General features: G+C 37.8%; 1 protein-coding gene across 1 annotated transcript in view; it reads right to left on the bottom strand.

The window, feature by feature from the left end:
• The window catches only part of ERICH1 (glutamate rich 1), a 69,646-nt gene that overhangs the window by 25,023 nt on the left and 18,398 nt on the right, over window positions 1–26,225 (bottom strand). Inside the window, exon 3 of the mRNA XM_074153602.1 lies at window positions 15,822–15,956. Coding sequence (XP_074009703.1) covers window positions 15,822–15,956 — 135 coding nt within the window. The remainder of the gene's footprint in view (window positions 1–15,821; window positions 15,957–26,225) is intronic.

The following is a 26,225-nucleotide window of genomic DNA, read 5'->3' as shown; positions in this document are numbered from 1 at the left end:
TCTGCCATTACTTTGCACTGTGGCAGGTAGAGAGAATTTCCACAGTATTAACAAGTACAGTGACACAAAAAGCTGGCAGAAGTTCACCAGAAAATAAACTGCAAACAGCTCAAAATAATTCAGGGCTTTCCATTTACTTGGCTTTTAAAATAAGCATTTCGCTGCAAGCAAGTTTAAGCACACGAAATTACTGCCATTAAAAGAGATGGTATAAAAAAGGGAAGCATAAAAACCTTGTAAATACATTTGAACTAACAGATATATAATACACAATGAAAGTTTATACAGCTTGCAATATAACTGCTAGATGCATTTCACTTTAATACACATATTTAACCAAGTATGTATTTGATAAAACAAAAATGCCAGAGTTAGAGTGAAAAGGAAAAGCCTTGTAGAGGATTACTAGAGAACACATTCAAGTAATTTAACCATTGCATTTTTACTTAGATACTTCTCTGTATGTGCAAAAGTTTTACACCATGTATATTTTGTTGAAGTTCTCTACACATATATATATGGTTTTGCAGTAAACAAAGTGTGATGTTGATTTTCAAATGCAAACATTTCTGATCATTAGAGGATGCTGTATACCACTACATTTCTAAGTACGTGTCAAAGAAAATACTGTAACAGAATTTTTTTCTTGGGAAAAGTAATTTCTGAGATTACTCATACATCTAATTTCCATGCAATCACTAAAATAGCTTACAATCTGCTTGAAATTAGAAACACAGATACATACATGTGTGTAATACATATGAAGTAAGGAAACACTGCATATTGCATTTGATAATCTTTAATTCTTCTTTGATATATTCTTCTTCCCTTTCAGAGAAAAAAAATCTCCTGTTGCTGTATAATATAAAATAATATAAAAGCTGTATAATATTTAGCATTAAACAGTCCACCCATCAATAGCAAATTTAAGATGATGGTAACAAAGTTCAGCTGAGCAGCATTTCAGAACGGACTACAAGTACTTTACCACGCACCTGTAAGCCTTTAAACAACCATAAGCAGACATAGTTAAGAATCACCAAAGAACAGAGAAACCAAAAAGGGCATCAGAAAATGTTTGTGGGGGAAGAAAAAAAAAAAGACTAAAGTAAACAGAAAAAGCCCAAGAGTAATGGAGGTAAGTGAGATTTCCATTGGCAAGTGCTACAAAGGAGATGCCAAGAAAATCTGGCATTTTTTGCTGGAGGAGAGAAGATGGCAAAAAAGGACAAGATTAAACCTGGATCCTGAGATGGAAGTGGAAGAGCTGTATCACTGTTTATTACTTCGTGTCTTCCAGTTTATCCTAAGTCTATGTATTTCCATTCCTTAAGGAGCTGTAAAAAGCTCAAATTAACATTTCTCTCCTCTACAGTGTTCACCTATATACCAAATAAAGAAGTACTGAACAGAAAAATCAATCAATTCTTTTCTCTGGCAGAGGAACAAGAAGGATGGACGCTATGTTCTTTTCAGTAAAAACGCTACAGTTCAGCTAAGGTATTTCATCTGTATGTGAAATAAGGTATTTCACTGTACAAGTACAAGCCACCATAAGCTACTCCCCTTTCTGTGGTCACATAAAAAGAGACAGGCTCCTCCAAACTGTAAGTCTGATCCTAGCTGGGCTTTATTATCATCACTTATTATAATATCACTAGATGCCCCGCTCTTCTTCTTATACGAGCGGTTTAGTAGGGTATTCTGATATGCTTCAGTGAAGAGGCGGAATACAATCAGGTCCTCGCACAAATGTGTTCTGCTGCAGCAGTTCGGGGTGTGAAGTGCCACAGACCTGCAGACCAGCCCTGGAGCCAGCAGCAGTTGCTGCCTCTCTGTACTGATCTATCGGCACTGTCTCAATTTCAACCACATTCCTATACACATATTTTTGCTCATGTCTTTACTATTCTACATAGCTTGTGATGTGAAAAGTGCATTGATCTGAGCACTGAGTAAAGTCAAGCTCTCTTGGGAACGACTCCCAGTAAAGGTGCATACTTAATTCAGCTATTTTGTCTTCAAACCCAAACACAATTGTTTATTAAAACAGCACCCAAAGACGCTTGGGCTTACTGTGTCAGCACCGGTATAGATGATGGACAGAAATACAAAGACACAAGGGAATAGCTAAGATTGAAAACAGAAAAATAAAAGGACTTCAAAGCTAATGGAAAACTAACCTAAATTAGTTAAGTATGAAAGAGCAAGGCTTTTTAGTATTCTGAACAAAGGCTGGAAACGAATAGGTGCTACACTTTAGCATTAAGAACTACTTGAGATGTTTTCACTTTATTTGCTGCTTTCTCTAGAAACTACAGATATAATCCCTATATTCTGTGATAGCCACTTTTCATGAAGTTTCACAGCAAATCATTTTCCTTTCAACTGAAGAGCTGCATGCCTTTGTCATTTTTACAAATCATATCTTACACTTCATTTTATAATCAGGATAACAAAGCATTCTATTAAAATGCACCAAGACATACTTAATAAAGGGTACTTGCTTCTAACTCCTCATCTTTAGAGAGACAATGACCAAAAAAATCAGATAGAGCTATTTATTTGTCCAGATTGATAAAAGATGTTTCCATTTGTAAATACTCAAGAAATGCTGATATACTAATGGAGTTGACTGCATGCTAAACACATAAACAGAATGGAACGGTCTGTGAAGACACTGCAAACCCAAGCCATCCAGATGAAAAAGTACTTAAGTTGTATTTAAGTCAGAAGCATGAAAGGAGTTAAGCTGACTGTGTATTAAGGATGCTTCTTTTTTACTAAATGTTCTCTTTACGGTGTTGGAACCATTACAGTTCCATTATACTTAAGATTCTTGCATCTAGTCAGTCTATTATTCAAGCCACCAAAGGTTTTATCTAATATTATATCCAGCATTGTGACAGAGCAATTGCTATGTTCCGGTGAAAAGCAAAGCAACAAAATAAATTAATTTCTGTGGCTAGCCGTGCGAGGATGCTGACATCCAGTTCAGCGTTCCATGCACACCAGGGTTCCTGGTTCCAAAAATCCCACCACCCTATCACCCACTGAGACTGATGTACTGAAAAGATTTGAATTGGCAGAATCTGTTTGTAGCAGTCAGGACTGTAGGTCACAGGGCATTTTCATCCTGTTCTACACACCTTAAAGTTGGACTTATCAGTGGATTAGGCTTGTGTTGCATTCTCTTAACGTTCCTAACGTTTATGGATTCAGCTTTTAAATAATCCCTTGTAAAAAAAGCAGCTTAAGAAACCTTTCATTCATGCTTATTACATTAGATTGGTGGAAAATTGGTATCATCAACCTAACGAAGCAAAAATAGTTCTGTAAAACTGGTTGAGTTCTCTCCTACTCCCTCAGCAGCAAGATGCAGAAAGATATATGGAAGTTCTTGCCAAATATCATCAACCCACCCAGAAATAAATAGCTCTAAGAAAGTAAGGTAACTCAATTCTTATGGAAAAGTACAAAAGCAGGCAGAACAGGTATGAATTCGCTCAAAACTTCGTCTGTTATTAGACCAGCTAGGCCAAGACTGGAGGCTCAAGGCTATTTTTTAAAATATCTGCATCAAGAAAAGAAGGGAAGTGTCAGCTGTTGACACTAGTCCACAAGTCAGTGAAGGTCCTGTTCCCCACTACAACCAGAGCTAGGGGCTCAGCTACTATGAACTAGCAGAGTCATTCACATCAGCACAGCTGTGCTGGTTATACCATCTGAGAGTCTGAGAACACTCAGATTTCACGCAGAGGAGTTTGTGAGGTGGAGCATCATCAGCTGGATACAAATCATCTAGTACCGTGAACCAGAGATACAGCTGCTGAAGTGATTTGCTCTTTATCAGGAGAGCCTGCCTATTTGCCCTCATGCCTCCTCGTGCAGCTGATACCGCCAAAGCAGCCAGGAAATGAAACTAATGGTAGACAGATGCAGCAAAGGAATACACAACTTTGGTAGCAATAAGAAAAACTGCAGTAGCTTTGGTCAGGCAGAACATGCTGTTCAAAGCAACTGGGGATCCTCAGAATGCACTCAGATTGCCTGTACTGCATTTTGGCTAGATTACAGCAATAAATCTGTGTGTGCCGGTATTTCTATCTTCTGCTATACCAACGTAACATCCATTTTTTTCAGCCCTCCACACATTGCTGGGAAGAGAGGGTGAGCGAGGCTGATGCATGGCATGTGCAATGCAAATCCTGTAATACTGAGCAATCATGATTCTACACTGAAGCAAGGGACTTCCTTTCTCTCCATCAGGCTACCATACAGAAGGCTCTGATAGAGTTCAAATTACCAACAGGGCATACTCCAATTATGAACCAATTTCCACTTAGCAGGGATAAAATGGAAGGAAGATAGCATGAAACTAGCAAGCAAAACTATTTAACAAAAATATTGGGAAAGAGAGATGGATGGGGAAAGATTTCCAAAGCTTCCTGGGCACAGGTTACAGTTGTACAGAAGGTTGTTCAGTACTTTAAAGACTGCTACCTGTAAATTTTGCAGAGGGCAGTAACCAAAGGCAAAGGATATGAGATCAAGAAATTTCTCAAGTGGAGACTGAAGGCAGTGGAGACAGTCTACTGGAAGCTATATCAATGTTTGGCTGTAAGCCTACAAACTGCTGTAAATTAAAACAACTGCTATAACAGAACAACAATAGAATGAAATCATTGAGTAGGCCTGATTCTGACTTCCAACTTGAAACAGCAGCATTTTCTGCATGTTATACAAAACATAAAACTGTAAAAAGACATGATTACTACTACTCACGCATTCTTCTTCCTGCTGTCTTCGTTTCGCTTGTCCACTCAGACATACTGATTGTAAGACCTTTCATGTTAGAAATAAGCTTTCTACTCCATTTTTAGAGCGTCCAGAGTATTTAAACAGCAAGATAATATATAACAATAGAAATTCTGCATTCAAATAACTTTCTTCTTCCTTGCTCCTTATTTTTTTTTTTTTGAAAGTGAGAATTCAAATACTGCATTGAAACAAGTCTCGTTACAGAGAGAGTAGCACGATCCCTAACAGTGAGAGGATGAGCTGGGGTCACATTCTCATGCGTAGTATTCACAAGTGTGTAGTCTGTCAGTGGATATTTAGGTCTTGACATGTCGGGCAGCCACATGTTGCTTTGGTTCAACACTAACAGGTTCATAGGCGATAGAGCAGTGGAGGTTTTAATTTTGCATGCAACCAACTATACAACTGCTAGCCAAAATGAAAACGTGCATTAATAGTGATCAGAAACCTCTCCAAGATCTACAAAACAACCAAATCTCCTGCTTTTACAGAGAATGAGCTGAGATACAGAATGAAGAAGCTGTTCAGCAGCCAGAGACCAAGCTGTAAGTATATCGACATGCCTCTCCCCTTAATCCAGCACCCTAGTGACTTCACCTGCTGCTCCATGATGATTTAAATACAAAAGCTCAGGTCTTGATTATGTTTTTGTTATGAAATAAGAAGGTGAAAGTAGTCAAGCAGTGTCATATTTCCAAAGTGCTGGCTCAAGTGAGGCAGCAGCTGGCTTTTGCTGGGATCTAAGGTGGTTGTTGGTGCTGTTCTCTATTTCTTTCCCTTTCTCATCAGTTGCTTACTATCACTGTGATGACGGGAAGCCTGTAACACAGCTGCAAGGAGGCAGAAAGGGGGAACATGTTCCAGCTGAGAGGGGAGAAGTGACTCAGCGGGTGGGGGGCAAGAACAGAAAAATTATATGGAAAAGCTAAAGGAATGCAGTCAGGAAAGAAGCGAAAATACAAGACCACAGTGCCTCTTCATTCTGTGCGGCTCATCTATTAGAGGAAGGGATGCTCAACTAAAATGTTTGTCATCACTGTAATTTAAAATAAAACAAAAAGCAAGAAAAACAAAGCCACAGAGATAAAGGCCCTAATTCCCTCTCCTCCTGCTTCACATCCTGCCACCTGCTAGTGGAACCTACTTTAAAGTACACGAGAGGACATTCAGTTTGAGACCCTGATTGTATCACAGAGGAATAAAAAAGAAAAAGATGAAGGACAAGAACCACCACAGAGAGCAAAGGTAATGGCCAGAGTAAACATGTCTCATTAAAAATGCACTTGTTGGGGAGCTCTTGCTCTGCTTAAGCACCCAGTCGCCCTCTGGGTTCCAACCCAGTGCTCACCTTACTTTGTTAAAATGTAAAGGCATAAATCAAGATTAGGGGTACATTGTTTTCTGCGCTACAGAAACACACAGAAACACTACAGAAACACAATGAGATCTCATTTCAAAGGCGTATTTTTGTTATTCAAGTATTCAAGGCTTTCTCAAAAGCATGCAGGAAGTTAACTAATACTATAGCATCTGTGAGTGTATTTATTTACAGTTATAGAAAAAGAAGTCAAAGAACTTTAATAAACCATTAACATGCAACTGGCTAAAGTAAACCATTACCAGTGTATCACATTACTACAGTATTTATTTTTTCCTCAATTTCCTCAGTATTTACAGCCCTTCCTAACACCACACACAAATTTGGACTAAAAAACTGGGGTAGAATTCTTTGCCACTCCACTTCCAAAGACATTTTCCTGAGGTTTTTTTTATGCGTGTTTGGTTTGGGCTTTTTTTTTTTTTTTCTTTTTAAATGGGATGTCTACCAGTGCCTTAATGTTAGAAACTATCACACAAGAACTACTAAAGACTTCAGTGACATTAAACAACTCCTAATCCATACCATAATGCATGAGTTCTGCAACAGTCCCATATGCTTGTGGATATATTGGCATTTAGAAGATGTAAATAGTTACAGACAGTGGTAGTTACAAATTACTGGTTTCTACATTGTATATAAACCTAAACTAGTGATTCATACTTACAGTTTATATTGATAGCCCAATCTTGTGTTTAAAAACCCTCAGTGGGCTGCAGTGAATTTCTTGGTGAGTTTCACACTCACCTTCAGGAGGTTCAGGCTTGTTTGTTGTGAAAACAAGAGAAGTGTTTAGAGTCCAGCTGGCTGCTTGACAGAGCACTGAATCTGTGACTGCCCAAGCTACACCAACCTCAAATGTTTATACTCTGTGTCAGATGTAGTAGCTAAAGAAAGATTTCCAGAAAGAAGCCATCACACTAGTCAGCTAGCTGTTGCAGCATGGGACACCAGCAAGCATCTCCTTTTAAGCATACATTTATTGTATTGACTTCCAGGGAATTAAAAGTTAAACACATGACTACTAGAATTCTGGATGACTCTTAAATCAGGTGTCACTTTAAAAAGGAAACCTTCTCCTGTTCAGATAGAACAGGATTTAAAATTTTTCCAAAACGGTATTAGAGAAGTTGATTTACGTCTTTCTTAACTTTGCAGTTTAATTCCAGTGATGTAAGTCAACTGATAACAGCGCCAGTGTAAATATGAGCACTACTGGATCTAGATTTTTTTTTTTTTTTTTAAATTAAGCCTGAGATAACAAATGATTAAATACTTTACCTGAACTCTGAAAATAAAAATGCTTGTATAATCTTATTCAATTTCAGGAAAAAACCTTTGGCGATTTTATCTATTAGGACAGTCATTGCATATATCAACAAACACAAGGTCTGCAGAAAGGATATTCAAGGAGAAAACATCTGAAGTACAGAATCCTTCAGCTATAGCTATCCAACATCTCGCCTTGTTTGTGGCATCTCTCACTGTAACTGGTTCCAAAACGTCAAGTACACTTAAGCTGAAGAAGAAACTGGCTGTAGAGGAGAAAGTTGCTTAACCTCACAGACATCTCCCCTTCCAAGTTATTGATTAATCTATAAACACCAGCAACATTATGGAAAGGCTTATATTAACAGCCTTAACAGAGGTGTCATTGTTGCTACAGCTTGCTTTCCAAGGGTGACACAAACATGAGAATACCTGAAGCTGTTGAGAGCTCAGGAAAATCTGCCATTCACAAACTGGGATTCATACATTAATTACTGCAAGGACAGAGCTAAATTACAGAATGCTATCACCTATAATTTTATCATGCGCGAAGATATTGTTTTAACAATAAACAGTGACATCAAACTGGCAGAGAATTAAAACCAGAACATCCAAAATTAACCAGGACAATTCATGAATAGAAATTAAAAAAGACTTAGCCTGACCATTAGAAATACAAAAGAGCCAGAACCGCCATATAATTACTGCTCCTTCCTTGCTGAATTATTGAAAACCACTTTTTAAAGTAATAACTCTTTTACAAATAAGTTTTCAACCTGCAAGTCCATACTGTCCTTTCTAGAAGAGGAAAGGCACATGCTAACAAGTCTGAGGAAAGGAAGAGAGAGAAACAAAACTTACAGCAATAGTTTTAGAATTAGCTGAATGCAGGACAGGAAATCTCTCCCCTTTTTTTTTTTCCAGCAAGTTGTTAGAAAAATCTGGACATCCGCATATCAATCATAGTCACTTATTAATACTATCATTTGAAATATGATTTGGTGCATCTGTGTTGCAAAATACTGGCTGTAGTACTAAGTTAAGAGCTGTACTTTAACATCTCATTTTTGGAGATGATTATTTATCATCTTTCATTATTCGGGTGTACTTAAGTTCTAAAATAGATATGATTTTTATCTGTAAGCATCCTTTAATAAGTCTGTTGCTCAATCTTCTTTTAATGGAATAAAACTGAATGAAAAGAATTTTATTACTTTTTATTTGCAAATGCAGAATCCTCACCCTCAAATTGCCCCAGTTCCCTCAATTTGTCCTGTTAAAAGCTTTAAATATTCAGTACACAAGAAGTTGCCACAAGACTCAGGGCAGTCAATCTAGGAGCAGCTGAGAGAACATGCTACAAGACAATCTGACTCACAGAGTTTATTTTTTTCATAGCTCTCAGACATCAGATTCAGAAAAGCAATTGCATGTGTGCTATATTAATATATAGGGAGAATAAAAATACTTACAGCTTTGGATACCCTTTTCTTGCAACACATACAGCCTATGAACTCATAGCACTGAGATTTTGAGATATGGTTTGAGATGACTTAAAAAAAACAGCAACTGTCAATTTGAAAAAGTCCAGTTCTGCAGGGACTGGGAGGAAGTTTGTAGCTACTTGGCTTTTTCATCAGTGATTAACATTAAAATTACTGTTGATATAAAAAAAGCAATGAGAACAGCAAAGTTATACATAAGCACTAATTGGTAACCTAGTTCTAAGAAAAAACCAAAACAAAAACACACAAACAACCAACAAAAACCCCCAACCAACCAAAAAAAAAAAAATCAGACCAGACCCTACACCACACAAATTTTAAACACAGTCAAATGCAGTTTTTCAGAAAACATTTCATAAGAGACTGACTTTTGGCAATAGCCAGGGTACCAATGTATCAAATAACAGGAGTTCTTGGTGGAATGCTGTGGCAGAAGAATGTTGATGCATTTTTTTGACACGTAAAACTCCAGAGCAGTGGGTAGAAATACAAAGCCTATTTTACTTCAACACATGGCCTTGCTGAAACCACAAATCCTATAGACAGTACCGGAGTTTATATTCTTAAAAGGATGCCATGAAAAGGGAGATAGACAAGAGAGCGACAAAAGTGACTTGAGATTTGAAGTAAATACACAAATGAATGTGTTTATCTAATCAAAAAGATTGATGGTGATTGATGGTGACTTGATTACTGTGCTTCTTTGTGAGAAGAAAATACTGCTTAATAAAAGCTCTTTACTCAAATGGAGGAAGGCAGAAAAAAGCAATTTTCAAACTGTATTTTTTTTTTTTAGATAGATTGAGGCCAATTAACTATCAGAACAAATTACCAGAAAGTAGTGGAGCCTCTGTGACATCTTTGAAGTGTCCATGGTATTTTTTTTTTTTTTCCCCAAACACCAACTGCTGAGCTCAGTGTGGGGTAAGACCTCTCTAACAGGTACAGAAGATTAAATTACACGGTCTAATGATCCCTCTGGTTTGAAGGCTACAAAAAGGTTCGCAACGCTTGAGTTTCACAACCCGTGCTACCTACCAGTGAAAAAAGGTTTGCTGCCAGCCTTAGCTGCTTAAAACATATTGTTCCCTTGGTGTGCTGAGTATATCAGTTCTGTAATGTATCACATTCCCAACCACCTGCCAAGAACGTAAGGAGTCAACACATGATTCATACCAGCATCTCCTTAACAACAAACACAGGCTCAAGCATTATTAACTCTTCCTAAAATGGCTGCCTTAGACCTTAAGCGAATCAAGACGCTACAGACAGATCAGAGACTACCTGATTATGCCTTTACCAGATTTATCTTTTGCTGATCAGCAAGTACAAACATTTTTGCCAGCAGAACCGAACCCAAGAAATGCAGCAGTTTTCAGGAGTTCTGCTACAGACCCTTCCCCCGATGTCCCTCTCCTTCACTGACAGAGCTAATGGTTTCCTGGGATGCATCTCATTTGAGTAACTTCATTTACTTGTATGTAAATGACAGATCTCTAAATTCATTCCCTCAGCTTGAACCTCTTGCTGCAGCAGTAGCAATTCTTCTCAGTATTGCCCTTTCTGACAGGAGCAACTAAAAAAAGTGAAAGTCCAAAGGCCAGCTACATTAAAAACTAACATGTATACACCTATCATCTACAATTGCACTGCCTCAGGCCAACAAGCGAACTTAACTAGATGAGGAAGTGTCCCACAGAAGTACCACCTTCCACACATGATTCCAGAGTTGCCAGCTGCCAAAAGGTGGAAAAAACCAGGCTGCTTGCTTCTATTTCTCTAACCTGACTTCTTCTCAGCATGGGAATGGAGTATCCAGACTGGACTCTTCCTCCTCATTAAAACTCTGTCTCATAGCATACCCATTAGGAGACGGAATAAAGCACAGTTAGTCTTGCTCCTTTTGTCTATATAAAGGGTTTCACCAAAATTGGGTACGTTGTTATCACAATAGTGACAACAGGATATTTTCAGACGAATACCATGGTCCAAAAACATGAGGGAAAAAATGAGTGAAACTTGACAAGAACAAAAACAATGGGTTATGAAATTAAAAATAAAAATTACCTAAGAACACTTTTCTTTGAATTCTCTTTATCTGTTCTACCAGGTGTCCTCAACTACTGCATATTCCTGAACTCCTACGTGCATATTCTTTTTATTTTCCACAGTCTCTGGATCAGGAATTTGCTCTGCCATGAGTCTAAGAAACACCAACCACCACTTTGGGACTCTACATGAAAATATGGATTTAATATTAAAGCACTTCAGAGAGAAAATATAATCCAGCACACTGTTTTGTGCACAAATAATATAAAAAAGTTATATTCTATTATCATAGCTTAAATTAGAGTACCCAAGAAGAAACATTGCTGGAGAAATAAAAATCAGTTTATCTTTAGAAGGAACAAGGTTACATTTTTAGCATTCATATTTTAATGCAAGATACAGTATTTCCTACTGTTGCACCTATCTTAAAATAAGAAGCAAGAACTCCACAATTTAACTTCATCTTATGAAATTAAAATCCAAAGGAAATCTAAACTAAGCTACCGCTTCCTAGTAAGTTAAGGAACACATAATTAAAGTTTCCTGGATTCTCCTTTCATATACACCATCATGTTTAAAAGGGTGGTTTATCTCTCAAGTCACTAGTCCTGAAGAAATACTTCTCGATAATAAAAAATAAATTAATTTTGATCTGATTTAAGAGCTTTAAGCTATGAGGGTATTGAGTTTATAACCAGAATTTGATGGATGATAACTTATCTGTAGCTTGAACATTACACATTTTAATACCCTTGTGAAAAGTAGAAAGTCTTTTGCTAAAAGAAAGCTAGCAGTGCATTAACATGGACCAAAGTCAATATGAAAATTATATGAAAATCAAAAGAAATTCTCTGCATTATTTCCTCCCTTGACTGTCTAATTCTCGTTACTCAACGAGGTCAACAGAAGGCTGACATGATCACACCATCAGGGTGACTCAATTCCTCCAAAACAGTCAAAGGAGTTTTTAAAAAATAGAAAACTAATTTATTATTCTAAGAATGTTGGATGAATTTAATTTTCATTATTTTCTTGAAAGACAAGGCAGTCTTACATTTCTCTTCTCATTACTACAGGTTCATGAATCACCTGCTTACACAAAGAAAACAAATCTGAAAGAGCAGTCTATCCCCCCATCTTTGGAAAATATATAAGAGTTACACAAGGAAGCCAAGATGCTTCACAGAACTTTAAATCCCCACGGCATTAGTCATTTATGCATGCATCACAAGGTGACTCCATAATGTTACGGGCATAACTGGTCATAATTTATTTGACGCAGCAGGCAAAAGTATTCGAAAAATTATCTGAAGTGCTAAAAACAACATGCAGAGAAGGATGGAGAAAGACATACTGAAATATTCACGCAGACCTGCTTTGCTATTTTTTTTTCCCTCTTCAGAAGCCAATCTGGACAGGATCCATGTCAGTCCGACAGTATCAACCATAATGTAACTACTAGTTTAAAGAAGAATAATAATGGACAAACCCAAAGATATTTTAGCGCTGACAAGAAATTATTTTAATTTATAACTGTAATTAACTCCAACTTTGAAATAACTTCTCAAAAACAGCTGTCTTAAATGCATATTCTAGTGACTGAGTAATTCTTCCACAGATTAATTTAACTCAAGGAAATATCAGCCACGGCATTTCTATTCATCTTGATAATCTTGTGATGTTAATTCAGATAGACAAGGATTTGGTTTTCTTAATTTATTGAAAAGACATAGAAAAATCACACTGATACATAACTACGTTACAACTGAAAAATTTTAATCCTGATATATGGTCAGATTATTTTCGTGAGACAGGTTTGATAAACAATGAAATTATTTTCTGAGTCAGGTTTCTGTTCATTTGAATTTCCAGAGAATTTGTTTCCCTTACTTCTAGGTCCAAAGGCTATAAAAGGCTAGCAAGGCAGCATACATAAAATGTGTTCCATTTTTTAGGAAACACAGAAGATATATTTTGAAGGGCAACAAAGTATCATATAGATAGTATTAAAAAGTAAAACAATGCAAGCACTAGATCTGCATTTCCAATTTATGGAACTGGTTCTTTGGAATTACCTGAGGTACTTCTAAACAAAACAGATTTATGTATGTAGGATGTTCATACATTCAGACATGCACTCTCCCTCTTTTTTTTTTTCAGTGCGAAAGGCTCTTGTTGGAGCTTTCCTTTATTCTTTCAAAAAAAATCTAAACAAGGGATATACAACTAAATCTAGGTGAGCAAACTAAGTAATTCATGTTGTGATTGTCTACCCTGTTCTTTTTGTATTTTATGAGCATTGCCTAAAATCACAGCCTTTATCCTGCAATAGATTTTATGTATACACTTAAATTAAATACCATAAAATACATACATGAGTAAAGTCAACCATGTCCCTCAACCTTGCAGGATGAGTGCAGACCTAAAATTCTGCAATCAGTATTCAGACAGAACAAATAATAAGGGTCTTAAGCTGCAGCAAGAAAGATCTAGCATTAAAAGGGTAGTGAAACACTAGAGCAAATGGAAAAGGGCATGTAAGAAAAACCTCCCTATAGGGAGGTTTTTAAGAACAAGTTAGGCAAATACCTGACAAGAATAACATTTATAGTCAAACCTACCTTGCAAAGAGAACACAGATTAAAAACCTCCAAAGATCACTTCAAACTTAAATTTTTCTTGATTCCATGATAAACTGTAAAGTCAAGTAACAAACCAATCAAAAAATAAGTCTCCCAAAATTCCAGATGCATTTTTGTTAAGTGTTAAAAAAGTGGTTGGAGTCCAACACCTACTCTTCCTGAACACTGAGACTGGGATCAGCTAAAAGAGATTCCCATCCAACAGTCAATACTATCACTAAGCAACACCAGAACACTACTTATGGCTATCATGGTTGAGTACATTTGTTTTGAAATACTAGAGGAAAAGATTAAATCTAAAAAATGGGTAAGTAAAGCCATTGTTCAATAATCTATCCATTGTAAAACCAGACAAATATTTCTATGACCCTAAAAAGGGACAATATAATGCAATCCTAAATTCTATTCTACTTCATGGCTATGCAGTATATCAACATTTAACATGTATTGATTTATTCATAGATTTTAAACAGAAGCTGAGTAAATTTGACAAAGAAAAGTTCTGGGCTGATACCTTAACAAGGATATATCTCAGTTGCAAGTAGTGTTCAGAGGCCTGCTTTCTCATGTTTGATTTAGAAGTCACTTAAGTCCCTACATAAAACTGAATGTTAGAGGTCTATTTACCTACAAAGTATTATGAGACTTCATTTAGCCTTATTAGCAAAATAAAGAAGGAGAGTGTCCCTCTAATATCTGAAAGGAGATGACACCAAAGAATAAACAGAGTTTATACGGCATGGTGGGAGAGAAAGGGTGCTTCAATATCAGAATAAAAAGCTTGAGGCTGACATGTTGTGAAACAGAAACCCAATGAACTGTCCACGGAGAACTACGTAACTGAAATTTAAGGACAGTCTAGGAACAGACTCTGGAATCAAAATGTGAATGCTATCTAACATAAAGAGAAAAGCAATACCTGGAAGCTGTGTATTAGAACACCTTCCTATCCATAATCCAAACAGTATCAAGATCGACTCTTATGTTATTCTGGTAAAACTACTTCTTCCCCAATCCAAAAACCACCTTTAAACCATTTCACACCAAGCAAGAACTTTCTTGATGTGCCATCAGTTATGCTGTACTTTGCTTCAGTCACTTGGGCTACTTTGGCAGTTTACTTGTATTCAGATTCTGAACTGAGCTCAGAATAGAGAGCAGACACAATTTCCAAGCTGAAAATAGTACCCCTGTGGGTACTATTTTCAAAGGCAAGGAGCATTTGCCTTCCTGTATCTGCAGGTTGTATCTCAGGTTTTCCTTATATTTAGGCAGTCTCCAGGCTGAAGTAGACATAGTAGTTTAATAAATACTGCTTATCAAGTGTTTTACTTCAGCAGGCTCACCTGGACATTTTATTTGCTGGAGACTGCCCCTAGCAGCAAATGACAATGATGCACAGTTTTGGACAAACATACACCCACAGGAACATAGCACTTGAAAAAAACTAAATGAATTTGTCTTATCTAAGCTTTCGACTTCTTTCTAAGGTAGATAGAATCAATTTAATTCTGGCAATGTCATTCAGAAAACCATGTTTTTAACTGAGGTCAACTTAGACCCCACTTCCTTACAGATCCTGTGCTGCTTCTCTTGTATCCTTTGACAACACTAAATATTGGTTCTGAAGTTACCTGGTCACAGTTTCTCATCAGAAAGCCTCTCAATGCTAAAAGATTGGTATCTGCCTCCATCAACTCCAATCAGGTGGAGGTCTGTTCTAATTGGGAGAGATAAATTGGAAAGGTTGTTAAGTCTTTGCCCAATTCCTCAGAACACCAGGAGTAAGACTTATTAAAATGGCTTTATCTAACATTTACTTTTAAAAATAATATGACTGTAAGCAGGCACAATATGAATATACATGTGGCATTTGAGTCGGAGGGGCAGAAGACTATCTTCAGTTACACTTTATGTAACTTCAGTAAGATCAGTGACACTGTATGGCTGCAACCAAATGTTGAACCTGGTCTTCAAACTCTGAAAATGAACCCATAGGGATGTACATCTTCATTTTGCTTATGTTGCAAAACAGTGACACCCACTGGCAGCAACAGTTTAAATACGTAATTGTTGCAATTTGGATCTACTTGGTAAGAGTTGATAAGGAGTTTCTTTTGACAAAAATTCATGATAGTAGCAACCATGCAGGCTTACCTGTTGAGTCAGCACTACTGTCTGAGTTTTCAGAAACTGAAATATTAATAGCGTCTGGAGTAACTGCAACGTACCCCTCTGGAGGAAGACTCACTGTGTACATTCTCCTTGGAGACAGAATCGTATCATCACTACCTACAAAACAGAAAAAATAAAGTGTCTGGCTATTGATCTCAGTATAGATTTTCTCAAACATTTTCCCAACTACTGCAATAATAGAAAGTGGTCTTGAAAGTCCTTACAAAAGAAAAAGAAATGAGAGAAAGTAATTTGTAGAATGCTGGAATTATCCTATGACCAACAAAATTGCACTAAATTCTGTAGTGGTTACAAATAAGCAAATACTCTACAGGTTAATTCTTTCCACCAGAAACACTTTTTTTTTTTCTTTTCCCTTCCATCAGGCAACTCTTCTGCCCTAATTTCAGAAGAAGCTTCCACTTACACTGCTATTTTAAGAGACACTCTACACATTTTTCCCCATTCCGTGTGAGCAGATGTTATTTCTTTAAGAACTATTTCATATAAGTTGGATGGATGGAAAGACACAAGCTGATTACGAAGTGATAGAAGCAACAAAGAGAATTACTGAACTGTGGTTTGTCCATTTGCAGACCTTTTAAACACAGCCTGTGCTGTTCTGAAGGGCACAAAGATGAAGGGAGTTTGAAAGTCACACTTGACAAGCCCTCTTGGGCAGGCACTGCTGAGGGTTAATCTACTCATCCTTTCTCTGCTTCTTTCTGGGGGAAAAAAAAGAGTGCCAAGGGGCAGCTTTCCAACTATTTAGCTAGGAAACTATTTGTGATGACGGCAGTAGACTGTTTTTGTAGAATTTCTTTCCCCTTTAAAAGGTATTTAAAAATATGTGCAAGAGTAGCATTACAAACTTTTCATTTGTTCACCAGACAAGAAGTAACTGTAGGACTGACAGAGACGCATCCCTGCTCCAGTAGACGAAACCAGTCCAAATTGTAGACTGCATTTTTTTTGCTCAGTAGTGACACCACTAGAGGTGAACCACAGGGAGACAAAAGCCTTTCCAGAAGGCCAGGATGTTCAGGCTGTCTCCAGAGGCATCTGAAATGTCGTTTTAGATGGTTCGGCGTGTTCTTTTTACATTCAGCCAGCTCCATAAGCCATCAGAGACACAGCATTAGCCTTCCCTGCTTGAGGGCAATTTGCCCCTTTAAAACACATAGACAGACTGTTAAAATAACATACAGTAAAAGCATCTTTGGCAGGTGGACATAATTATCCTCCTTACATCACAAACTTGCTAGAAGATCCCAGATGATCCGAGTCTATTACCAAGCTGCAGCTACGCCTGGACTAATACCTAAACATTTAAAATACAGTTGTGTCTGATAGAAATAATTCTTGCTAGGGATCTGTGTTTCTAATATGTAATTTAACTATACACTGGCATTTTTCAGATAACACACTTCAAAAAAGGTCAGCATGACCAATCATCTTAGATGTCTATGATAAAATACATTTTTGAACATTCAAGGCACTTTTGAAAAACTGCATCCCATTTGTTTTCATCATCAGGATGTAATAATTTTGTTTTGAGAACGCATTAGAAAGTTATTGTTTTTTCTTGAACAAGTCAGAAAATTTCAAACTGATATTGATGATGCTTACTTTAAAGAATAAAGGAAACGAAATAAATAATAGAAAAAGATGAAGAGCAATGATGTGATTCGGGAAAAGATCCACTAAAAATCAATTTGGAGTAATTCTTAAATAGATCCTTTCTATGAAGATGATGCTAAATCACTGAACTGGCAGTACTTGCATTGATTTTTTTTTTTCCTGCCCAGGTTGAGTAACGATGGAGTGCTAATTGGTGATAGTTTTAAATGTATAAATGTTTCTTGAGTTACTCCCTTCCAAACAATTTCAAGTTTTCCCTTTTTTTCCCATTTATATTTAGATTTTGTAAAACAAAGATGACCATGAAAACATTAAACTCAATTCGTAGCAGTCCTGACTAACTCAAACTCTTTAATCATAAAAGGAGTAGATATACTGGGATATTAACTTCCTAGGAAAACACATGACAGAATTTGGGGGACGGCCTGCAACACCTATTTTAGAAAGAAGAGTAACAACTTTTACTATGTAAAAGAGTGTTGACTCAAAACAACTTTTTTAACTCGACCTGTTTAAATGCAAGTCCCCAAATTACGTATTTATTCATGCCATATGCATCTTCAAGTATTTTACAAACCATAAATCAAGCATTAGTCTCTGCTAATCCTATGCAACTATGTCAAAGCAAACCGTTACCATATCATAAAAAAAACAGCATGCACACAACTGTACGATCTCAGTGTATCAACAAATCTCCTAGTCTCAAACCATTAAGCCTGGATTTTTCCAGGCTAGGGCCATACTCTCCTTGGGCTAAAAAGACATAGGTTGGTTATAAAGTCATAAACATTGCTGCAAAGCAAATGGCTAAGCTTAAACAAATGTGACATCAACAGGGTTTTTTTGACAAACAGAAGTAATCAGATACTGGAGATATTCAACACTGCTCTTCTTTCAACTAGTTAAAAGTCATGAATCCCATTTCTGAAGTTTCATTTTATGGAAGAAAACCAACCAACGCATTTAAAGGATGTTTACAAAACTAAGAAAACCCCAAACATTACTCTTAAAGGCAAACAAAGAAAACAAAAGAAATATTTTGAATCTAGTTGTCTCACATTCGTGTTCTTCTCCACACCATTCCACACAGGAAGAGCTCCTTTGCATGTACATCAGCCTTATGCACAGAGTAGGGAAGTGCATCTGAACTACGCTGTTACCGTGGTTACATCTGGAAGTCAGCCTAGCTATGTTATCTCCTGCGATCCTACTACAAACACCTATCAGACCTTTTATGAAGGAGCTGAGGGTAAAGCTTCCACCTTGTCTTATCCATGTAAAACTGCCAACTGCCCAGTCTGTCATCATCTCGGGTAGACACAGCATAGTTTGGTTTAAGGCTGTTTTTCAGCATCCTTAAGCTTTTCCTTACCTGCAGCTCAGAATGGTGGTACGTAATGCTAGCATGGCTTCCAGATCACCTGAACACAATGCATGCTTGGGCACACCTCAAACACTGACACGGCCAGAACACGCGTTCGCATAATCTTGGTCCTTTGCTTGCTGGTAAGACTGATTAAACCCTGGGCAGAGATGGAATCGCTTCCAGTTTCTGTGGTGGGTTGACCCTGGCCAGCAGCCCAACTCCCCACAGGTGCTCCCTCACTGCCCCCTTGGCAGGACAAGGGTTCGTGGGGAAAAACCGAGAAGAACAGGAATTAGAGACCTCATGGGTCAAGAGAGGGAGATCACTTACCAACTACTGCTGTGGGCAAAACAGACTCAGTTTGGGAAAATTAACTTGATTTACTGCTAATTACTTGAAATATTTATTTACTGACTCAGATATTGGGAAACAGAAACAAAATAAAAAGAAGTAAACATTAAAACACCTAGGAAAAACACCTTTCCTCCCTAGCTCATGGACACGGAAGTGTCACCACCGTGGGCCAGCTGGAGCTGGCTGGAACAGTCTGCGTCCAGCCTGGGGCAGCCCCAGTGTCTCCTCACAGAGGCCACTCCGCAGCCCCCGCAGCTGATGCCTGGGCACCTACACCCTGTACGGTTTCACAATCTTACACAAAAGGTTTGTCTGTCCCATGAAGTGCTTCCCTGCAACTCGGAAAGCCTTGGTAACCTACGTCTGTGTTCCCACAAGGAGCAAATAGAGGGCCCAAGTCCAGAGGTCAGCCAGAACCCCCAAACAACCGTTGAGTTAGCCCAATCTGACCAAGACTGTGATCTTTTCCACAAAATTATCCCTTGGAAACACATAGCTATCACTTCTCCAAAGGGAAGAAGGAGTTAATCCTCAAAAAGAGGTCTTTACAAGAAAGCAGAGGAAGAGAGGGACTGATGCTGAATCCAGTCCAAGGTCTGATAAGTTCAGTGTCATACCTTCTACAAAAATCAATATTCTTAGTAAGCACTTACTGCATGGTGTCACAGTAGATATGATCTGGACAAAAATAAGGCCTGAAGAAGGTCTGTTATCTCCTAAAAAAGTTTGTATTAAAGTACGTTTTTACTTATTATGTAAGGCAGAATATGACCATGTACTAGCTATTCCTCACATTTATTAGACATAAGCGAGACTGAGACTACAACCTGAAAACGACGATGATCCCCAATGCACACACACAACTCCTCTTGACCTCTGCACAATATAGATGCCCTATCACTTTCCCCTTCATTGACGAGCAAGACAAGCGCCTTTAAAGACATTGCATATGCAAATCCTGGACAAGAGTTTTGTCTCCTCCAAAAAACCTTTATAAATGGAAGTCTAGCAAAGGTGGTACCAGTGACTAAATGTAGAACAGACACACTTTGAGGGTCCTCTTGAGCTGCAGTACTGAAAAACAGCCTTTTTTCCAGTTGATCAGCGTGAAGACATCAAGTTGTCCTTCATCAGCATGAACATTATAAAACAAGTCCGATGATCCTAAATACTCCCCCACCCCCCAATGTATACACATTTTTGTTCAGATGATAACCAAGTTCCTGAACATCAAGCTCTAGTTACTTTAGTCTGTTACGGTAAGGTATGTGAGAGTAACTTCAGGGACATGTGTACGATCATCCTCTGTTCACAGGTTGACTTTCACAGGATTGTTTTCCAGTCTCAAGACAACAAGCAGACTAGAGTGCTTTCCAGAAAAGCAGAACCTTCAAGCTCAAGTAATCTTCTGTGCAATTCTTTTCCCTGGAGTGCTGCAAAATTTCTGCTGCTTGACCTCAGTCTTCAGTAGGATTCTTTCGCTCAATACTAGATAGTCACATTAGGTAGAAAGAAAAAATGATGATGGTAATAAGCAACCTAGCAAAGAATGAACAGTCACTTATTAGTGGTCATTTGTTTTACTCAAATGATAACCATCACACAGTAATGGAAATGTTGTGCTACTGTGCTGGGTGATTGGAGAAGGTGATGAATTATTTCTGTACAAATTCACATCTGCAGATAGGAACTTGCTTCTCACAAAATTATGGAACTCCCTTATGGAAAGCTAATAAATATAGTTCACTATTACAGTCTAGTTTTAACACCTCTAGTGCCAAAACTCTTACTAAAATCTTACTGCACAGGCAGTGGAAGCAGGGACAAGTACCTTGGGCAGAGTGTAGGAATGCTGCCTGGTTGTGTAGGGATGGGGTCAGGAAGGCCAAGGCACACCTGGAGCTGAACTTGGCAAGGGATGCAAAGAATAATAAGAAGGGCTTCAACAAGTACGTCAACCAGAAAAGGAAGGTCAAAAAAAGCATACCCTTCACAATGAGCAAGGCTGGCAAACTGGTAACAATGGAAAAGGAGAAGACTGAGGTTGTCAACAACTATTTTGCCTCAGTCTTCACTAGCAACCTCTCTCCCCACACCTCTCAATTGGATGGACTACAAGGCAGGGACTGGGGCAGCAAAGTCGCTCCCACTGTAAGAGATGATCAGGTTCGTGACCACCTGAGGAATCTGAACATACAGAAGTCTATGGGACCTGACAAGATGCATCCCAGAGTCCCAAGGGGATTGGCTGATGTAGTTGCCAAGCCACCCTCCATGATATTTGAAAAGTCATAGCAGTCAGGCAAAGACACCAGTGACTGGAAAGAGGAAAACATTACACATATGTTTGAAAAGGGTAGAAAGGAGGACCCTGGGAACTACCAACCTGTCAGCCTCACCTCTGTACCTGGGAAGATCATGGAACAGATCCTCCTAGAAGCTAGGATAAGGAACATCGAGGACAGGGAGGTGATTCAAGACAGCCAACACGGCTTCACCAAAGGCAAGTCCTGCCTGACCAACCTAGTGGCCTTCTATGACTAAGTGACTACATCAGTGGACGAGGGAAGAGCTATGGATGTTGCCTATCTGGACTTCTGTAAGGCCTTTGACAGTCTCCCACAACATCCTTCTCTCTAAATTGGAGAGGTATGGATTTGGTGGGTAGACTGTTCGGTAGATGAGGAATTCGTTGGATGGTCACACCCAGAGGTGTAGCCCAGGTCAACGGTTCAATGTCCAGATGGATATTGGTGACAAGTGGTGTCCCTCAAGGGTCTGTACTGGGACCAGTATTGTTCAATATCTTCATCAATGACATAGTGGGATTGAATGTACCCTCAGCAAGTTCGCATCAAGCATAAGTATGATTAGAATGGAGGGAGAATGCGAAGAGGAATAATGACAGCATCCAAATGAATGATGATCCATTTATTCATGTTGTACTAAATGTCCCAAATACTTCTACAAATATTGTAGACTTCATTACCTTTTTGTTAAGCCCTCTCTGCACTTCGGATTTTACTTATTCCATTTTAAAATTCTGGTTTGTGATTTAAATTAATTTTCAATTTTATTAAAATCTACTGTACTAAGGTTTGAACATCTGTTACAGGTTATCTTAACAGTTACTTATTCAGATTCATCATACAATTGACCAGCATGTAACTACAGCGTTGAAGATCCCAGCACTTCTGGGTAACAACTCCTAACACTGCTGTTAAGGTTTATTCACAATGAAAGGCAAAGCCCCCTTCCTGAGGGCTTTAGAATAGGATAGGGGTTTTTTTGGGTGGCATTTATTTGCCCAGATTTATTTCTCAAAGCTGTCTCATTATCTGCTCTGCAAGCTTAGTGAAGTCTCTCATACACTAGCACTTTGCCATGGTGTCTTATGATTTCTCCTAATGCTGCAGATTTTATTTGTTCAACACACTTCTCAAAAGCCAAATACATCCCTGTCAATCAATATATTTTTTTTTTAAATCAATGCAACAGCACCAAATCTAAAAGGCCATGTCTGAGTTGCAATTAGTTAATTATCCTCACTGATTAAGTGATTATGTCATTACTGGGACTTACCTGAAACTAGACCAGGGAATAAACAGATGTGCTCATCAAAGTAAATGTAGTTTAAAGTAAGCATGTATAATAGCAGAAAACATTAAATTTGACTCTGAATAACTATGACTTTGACAATGGCAGCTTAAAGGGATAAACTTGCCAGTGTACACAGGAACAGGAGAGGCGTATCACACAACCTGTTTCATCATCAACACATTAAAAGTAATTTCAAACAGGGAAACAAGGTGGACAGTGAGAACATTAACACGTACGACTACTATGCTACAGTTAGATTCACCTCAGGACGGTCTATCAGCCCTTCTCTAGCTGAAACAAGCCCATTTTATCAAGTTCTTAAGCTGTTTAAGCTTGGTTTTTTTCCTGTTTCCTTTCTCAAAATAATTAGTTTTCCTACAGCTGGCTACATTTAAGTTTAGAGCTTGTTTACAGCTAAGGCTGGCATTTTCTACTCCAATTAGGCAACCGCTACATACTATTAGATCAGCTACTTGTTAAATTGCTTTCAGTTGTCACAGGGGCCCACAGATTTCTCTATGACAGCTAAAATGTTTCAAATGAAGAGGATGTATATACATACGAACACCGGAAAAGGAAGGAATCTACCAACCAGCAGGAAAAAAAAAAAAAAAAAGAAAAAAAAAAGAAAAATTGCTAGGGCAACTGGTGGCTGAACCACAAGGGTTGTTTCTGTTACAAGAAACAGGTTACAGATATTACACATGCAGCCCACTCAGTGTGAACAGAGAGAAGTTGTCTTGTTCGTTCGTGTTTTGGTTTGTTTGTTCACCCCTCAAACCCCGGATCTTTATATTCCCTCCAAGCATATAGCTACCAGCTTGTAAACCTGGTTGGGCACCATTTCTACCATAGCCACCAGAGGTTGGCGTCTTCAGTCAAACACTGCTCACTTTGGGATGTATCCGTCTCATTTTCCCAGCATAATGCCACTGAAATACAGCATGTAATGAGACAATTTTTAAACCCTTGAGAGAACATGATTATTATACAACAAGTGTTGTCACACACTGTAATAATCTCTGTTGCTCTTTAGCTTATTCACAATAGACACCTTTTCACAGTAATTAACTAAAACAAAGCTGAATTGTTGTTTAACAAGTCTCTAAAGCTGTTTACTGCATTAGGTACTGCTAGAGTTTAATTTCTCAAGCATATGCACTTCATCAATTTGATCAACTGAAAGCCAGGGCTGTCCATGCATATTTTTTAGACAAGTTTTGTCTTCGAGGCACTTCTGTCACCAACTTAAGTTTTCCATAATAGAATGGCTGCAGTAAGACAGGATTTGGCTGAGTAAGGACACAGTCCAGGTGTCCCAGTGATGATTTCTTAAACACAGTATACTGTCAGCATTAATAACTTCAATGGAAAAAGTAAGGAGAACACACAGAAAAAATAATCGCACAGCTGTACTGAATTTCAACAGGAACTCCTTATACAGGATAACAGTGCTGGGGTATTTTGCAGTTCACAGACATTCTTTTTTTTATGAATATGGAGTAAATTGCATTTTGTCTATTTATGGAGCATAATATGGATTCTCTTTTTTAAAAAAACCTAAAACTTAGGAGTAATAGCAGCTTAGTATTTTTCTTCATTACCTCTTACTCAAATAAATGAAGGAGACAAAAAAGATCAAATAGGTTGTCTCCACAAGATCTAAGACTCTGCCTAGGCTCTCTGCATTTCAATTTCCTTTTTCAGAATTAGGGAAAAAAGAAAAACCAAAAGTGGAACAGTATGCTTTATACAGAAAAAATACTATACATTTCAGTTGTATACAATTATCCTTCTTCAGCAACTCTTAAAATGTAGTTTTTATAAGGAAGATGTTAAACATCAATCAGTAAATTCCTAGTCCTTTAAAAAGTGGTTATAATCCTGACCAAGGAAAAGTCCTGAGACTCAGGAGGCCATTAAAAAAGCCAATTCTACAAGTAGCAAGTCTTTAGTCAGAAGCATGCACTTCCATTTTGAATATATACTATAAAGGTATTAAAAATAATTACTGAGGTTTTAAAGTATAAATAAAAGTAAAGAAATTGCAGAAGTGCAGACCTCAAAAGAAGCATTCTCTATGAAATTAGTGCTTGTTGCAAGTAGATCATGTCCTAAGAAGTGTCAAAACCAAAAAAAGCCAATCCTCAGAACAAGAGTTAATCAAAGGCCATATCTAAGTGCCTTCGAAATGCTTTCTCAGTTTTTTGCCAGACTTTTTTTTTTTGCAGTACAGCAATTTATAATACTGCACTTGGAAGCATATTCGCAAGCTTAGGGAAAAAGAAATTAAGTCCTCTTATTTGTAGGAGCTTTCAGTTTTCCATTTGCTCTCTTTAATACTTTTCCTGCCAAGAAGGCTCGGGTTTATTACATGTATGCATAACTTTTAAATGGGTTAAGGTAATAGAGCTGGTTATCTAGACCCTCATTAATTTTATGTTGAAGCAAAAAAAACCTCTTTTCTTACATCTTCTGAAATTAAGAACTATAGCTCTTGTAATGGAAGAATCGGGTTCCTCGAGGGGAGAAATGTTTAGAAAGTCTTATCGAATTGTCCTGCAGAGGGGGGAGCCCCTACTCTGGCGAGATTCATTTTCTCACTGAGTATTTTGGTAGAATGAGACAGGGGGTGGAGAGGTGGGAATCTGATCTAGAATCCAAAGTGAAAGTACATCTTACTGTGCCCTTGAATGGAAATTTTGGGCACAGGCAGGTGGTTGGGTTTGTTGGGATTTTTTTAAGTCACTTTTAAAAAAATAAAAAAAAAAAATATCTATTTTCAAGAGATAAGATATAAGTGACTACCTGCCTTCTTTGGGCTTCAGAAGAAGTGTGGCACCTCCACGTCTTCTCCATCCCTAGCAGTATTACCACCTTCCTAATAAAAATTCAAATACCATTCAGAAGATCATTCTGTTGTCACAAAGGACAGTATCCCTCAGAATTTTCCTTCCATCTCCAATTATTCTAGGTCTTACTGTAAGCTTTAGTTCCCGAACTATGTGGGAAGCTTTATGGGACAAACCTTTCTGATACTAAATTATTAATCTTCCAAAATTACATGAGAACCAGTCATTAACATTGGTCCTGATCTTCTATATCTTTAAGCATCTCATCTTCAACTTTATGTCAAAAGAGGCGTATAAATACAAGTACTTACAGGATATAAAAGTACGATGTTTAAATTTTATGGGCAGAAGTCCCTATTATGCTTCAAGATGTAGAAATTTAAGGGCAAGGCTGCAAACTGCATTCCAATAGAAGGATCTATGAGGTGTTGGCTTGTGCATACAGGTTATGGTATTGTTACAATTTGAAAATAACTGTTAAAGGCAACTAGCACATTGTGATGAGTTTTACAGTAAAAGCTGTTATTTAACCCTAGAAAACACTTAGATTTTAACTCAGCTTCTTTTAAAAGA

Source organism: Numenius arquata, chromosome 9 (assembly GCF_964106895.1).
Source record: "Numenius arquata chromosome 9, bNumArq3.hap1.1, whole genome shotgun sequence".
Taxonomy (NCBI): domain Eukaryota; kingdom Metazoa; phylum Chordata; class Aves; order Charadriiformes; family Scolopacidae; genus Numenius; species Numenius arquata.
This window is presented reverse-complemented; position numbering and strand designations above follow the sequence as displayed.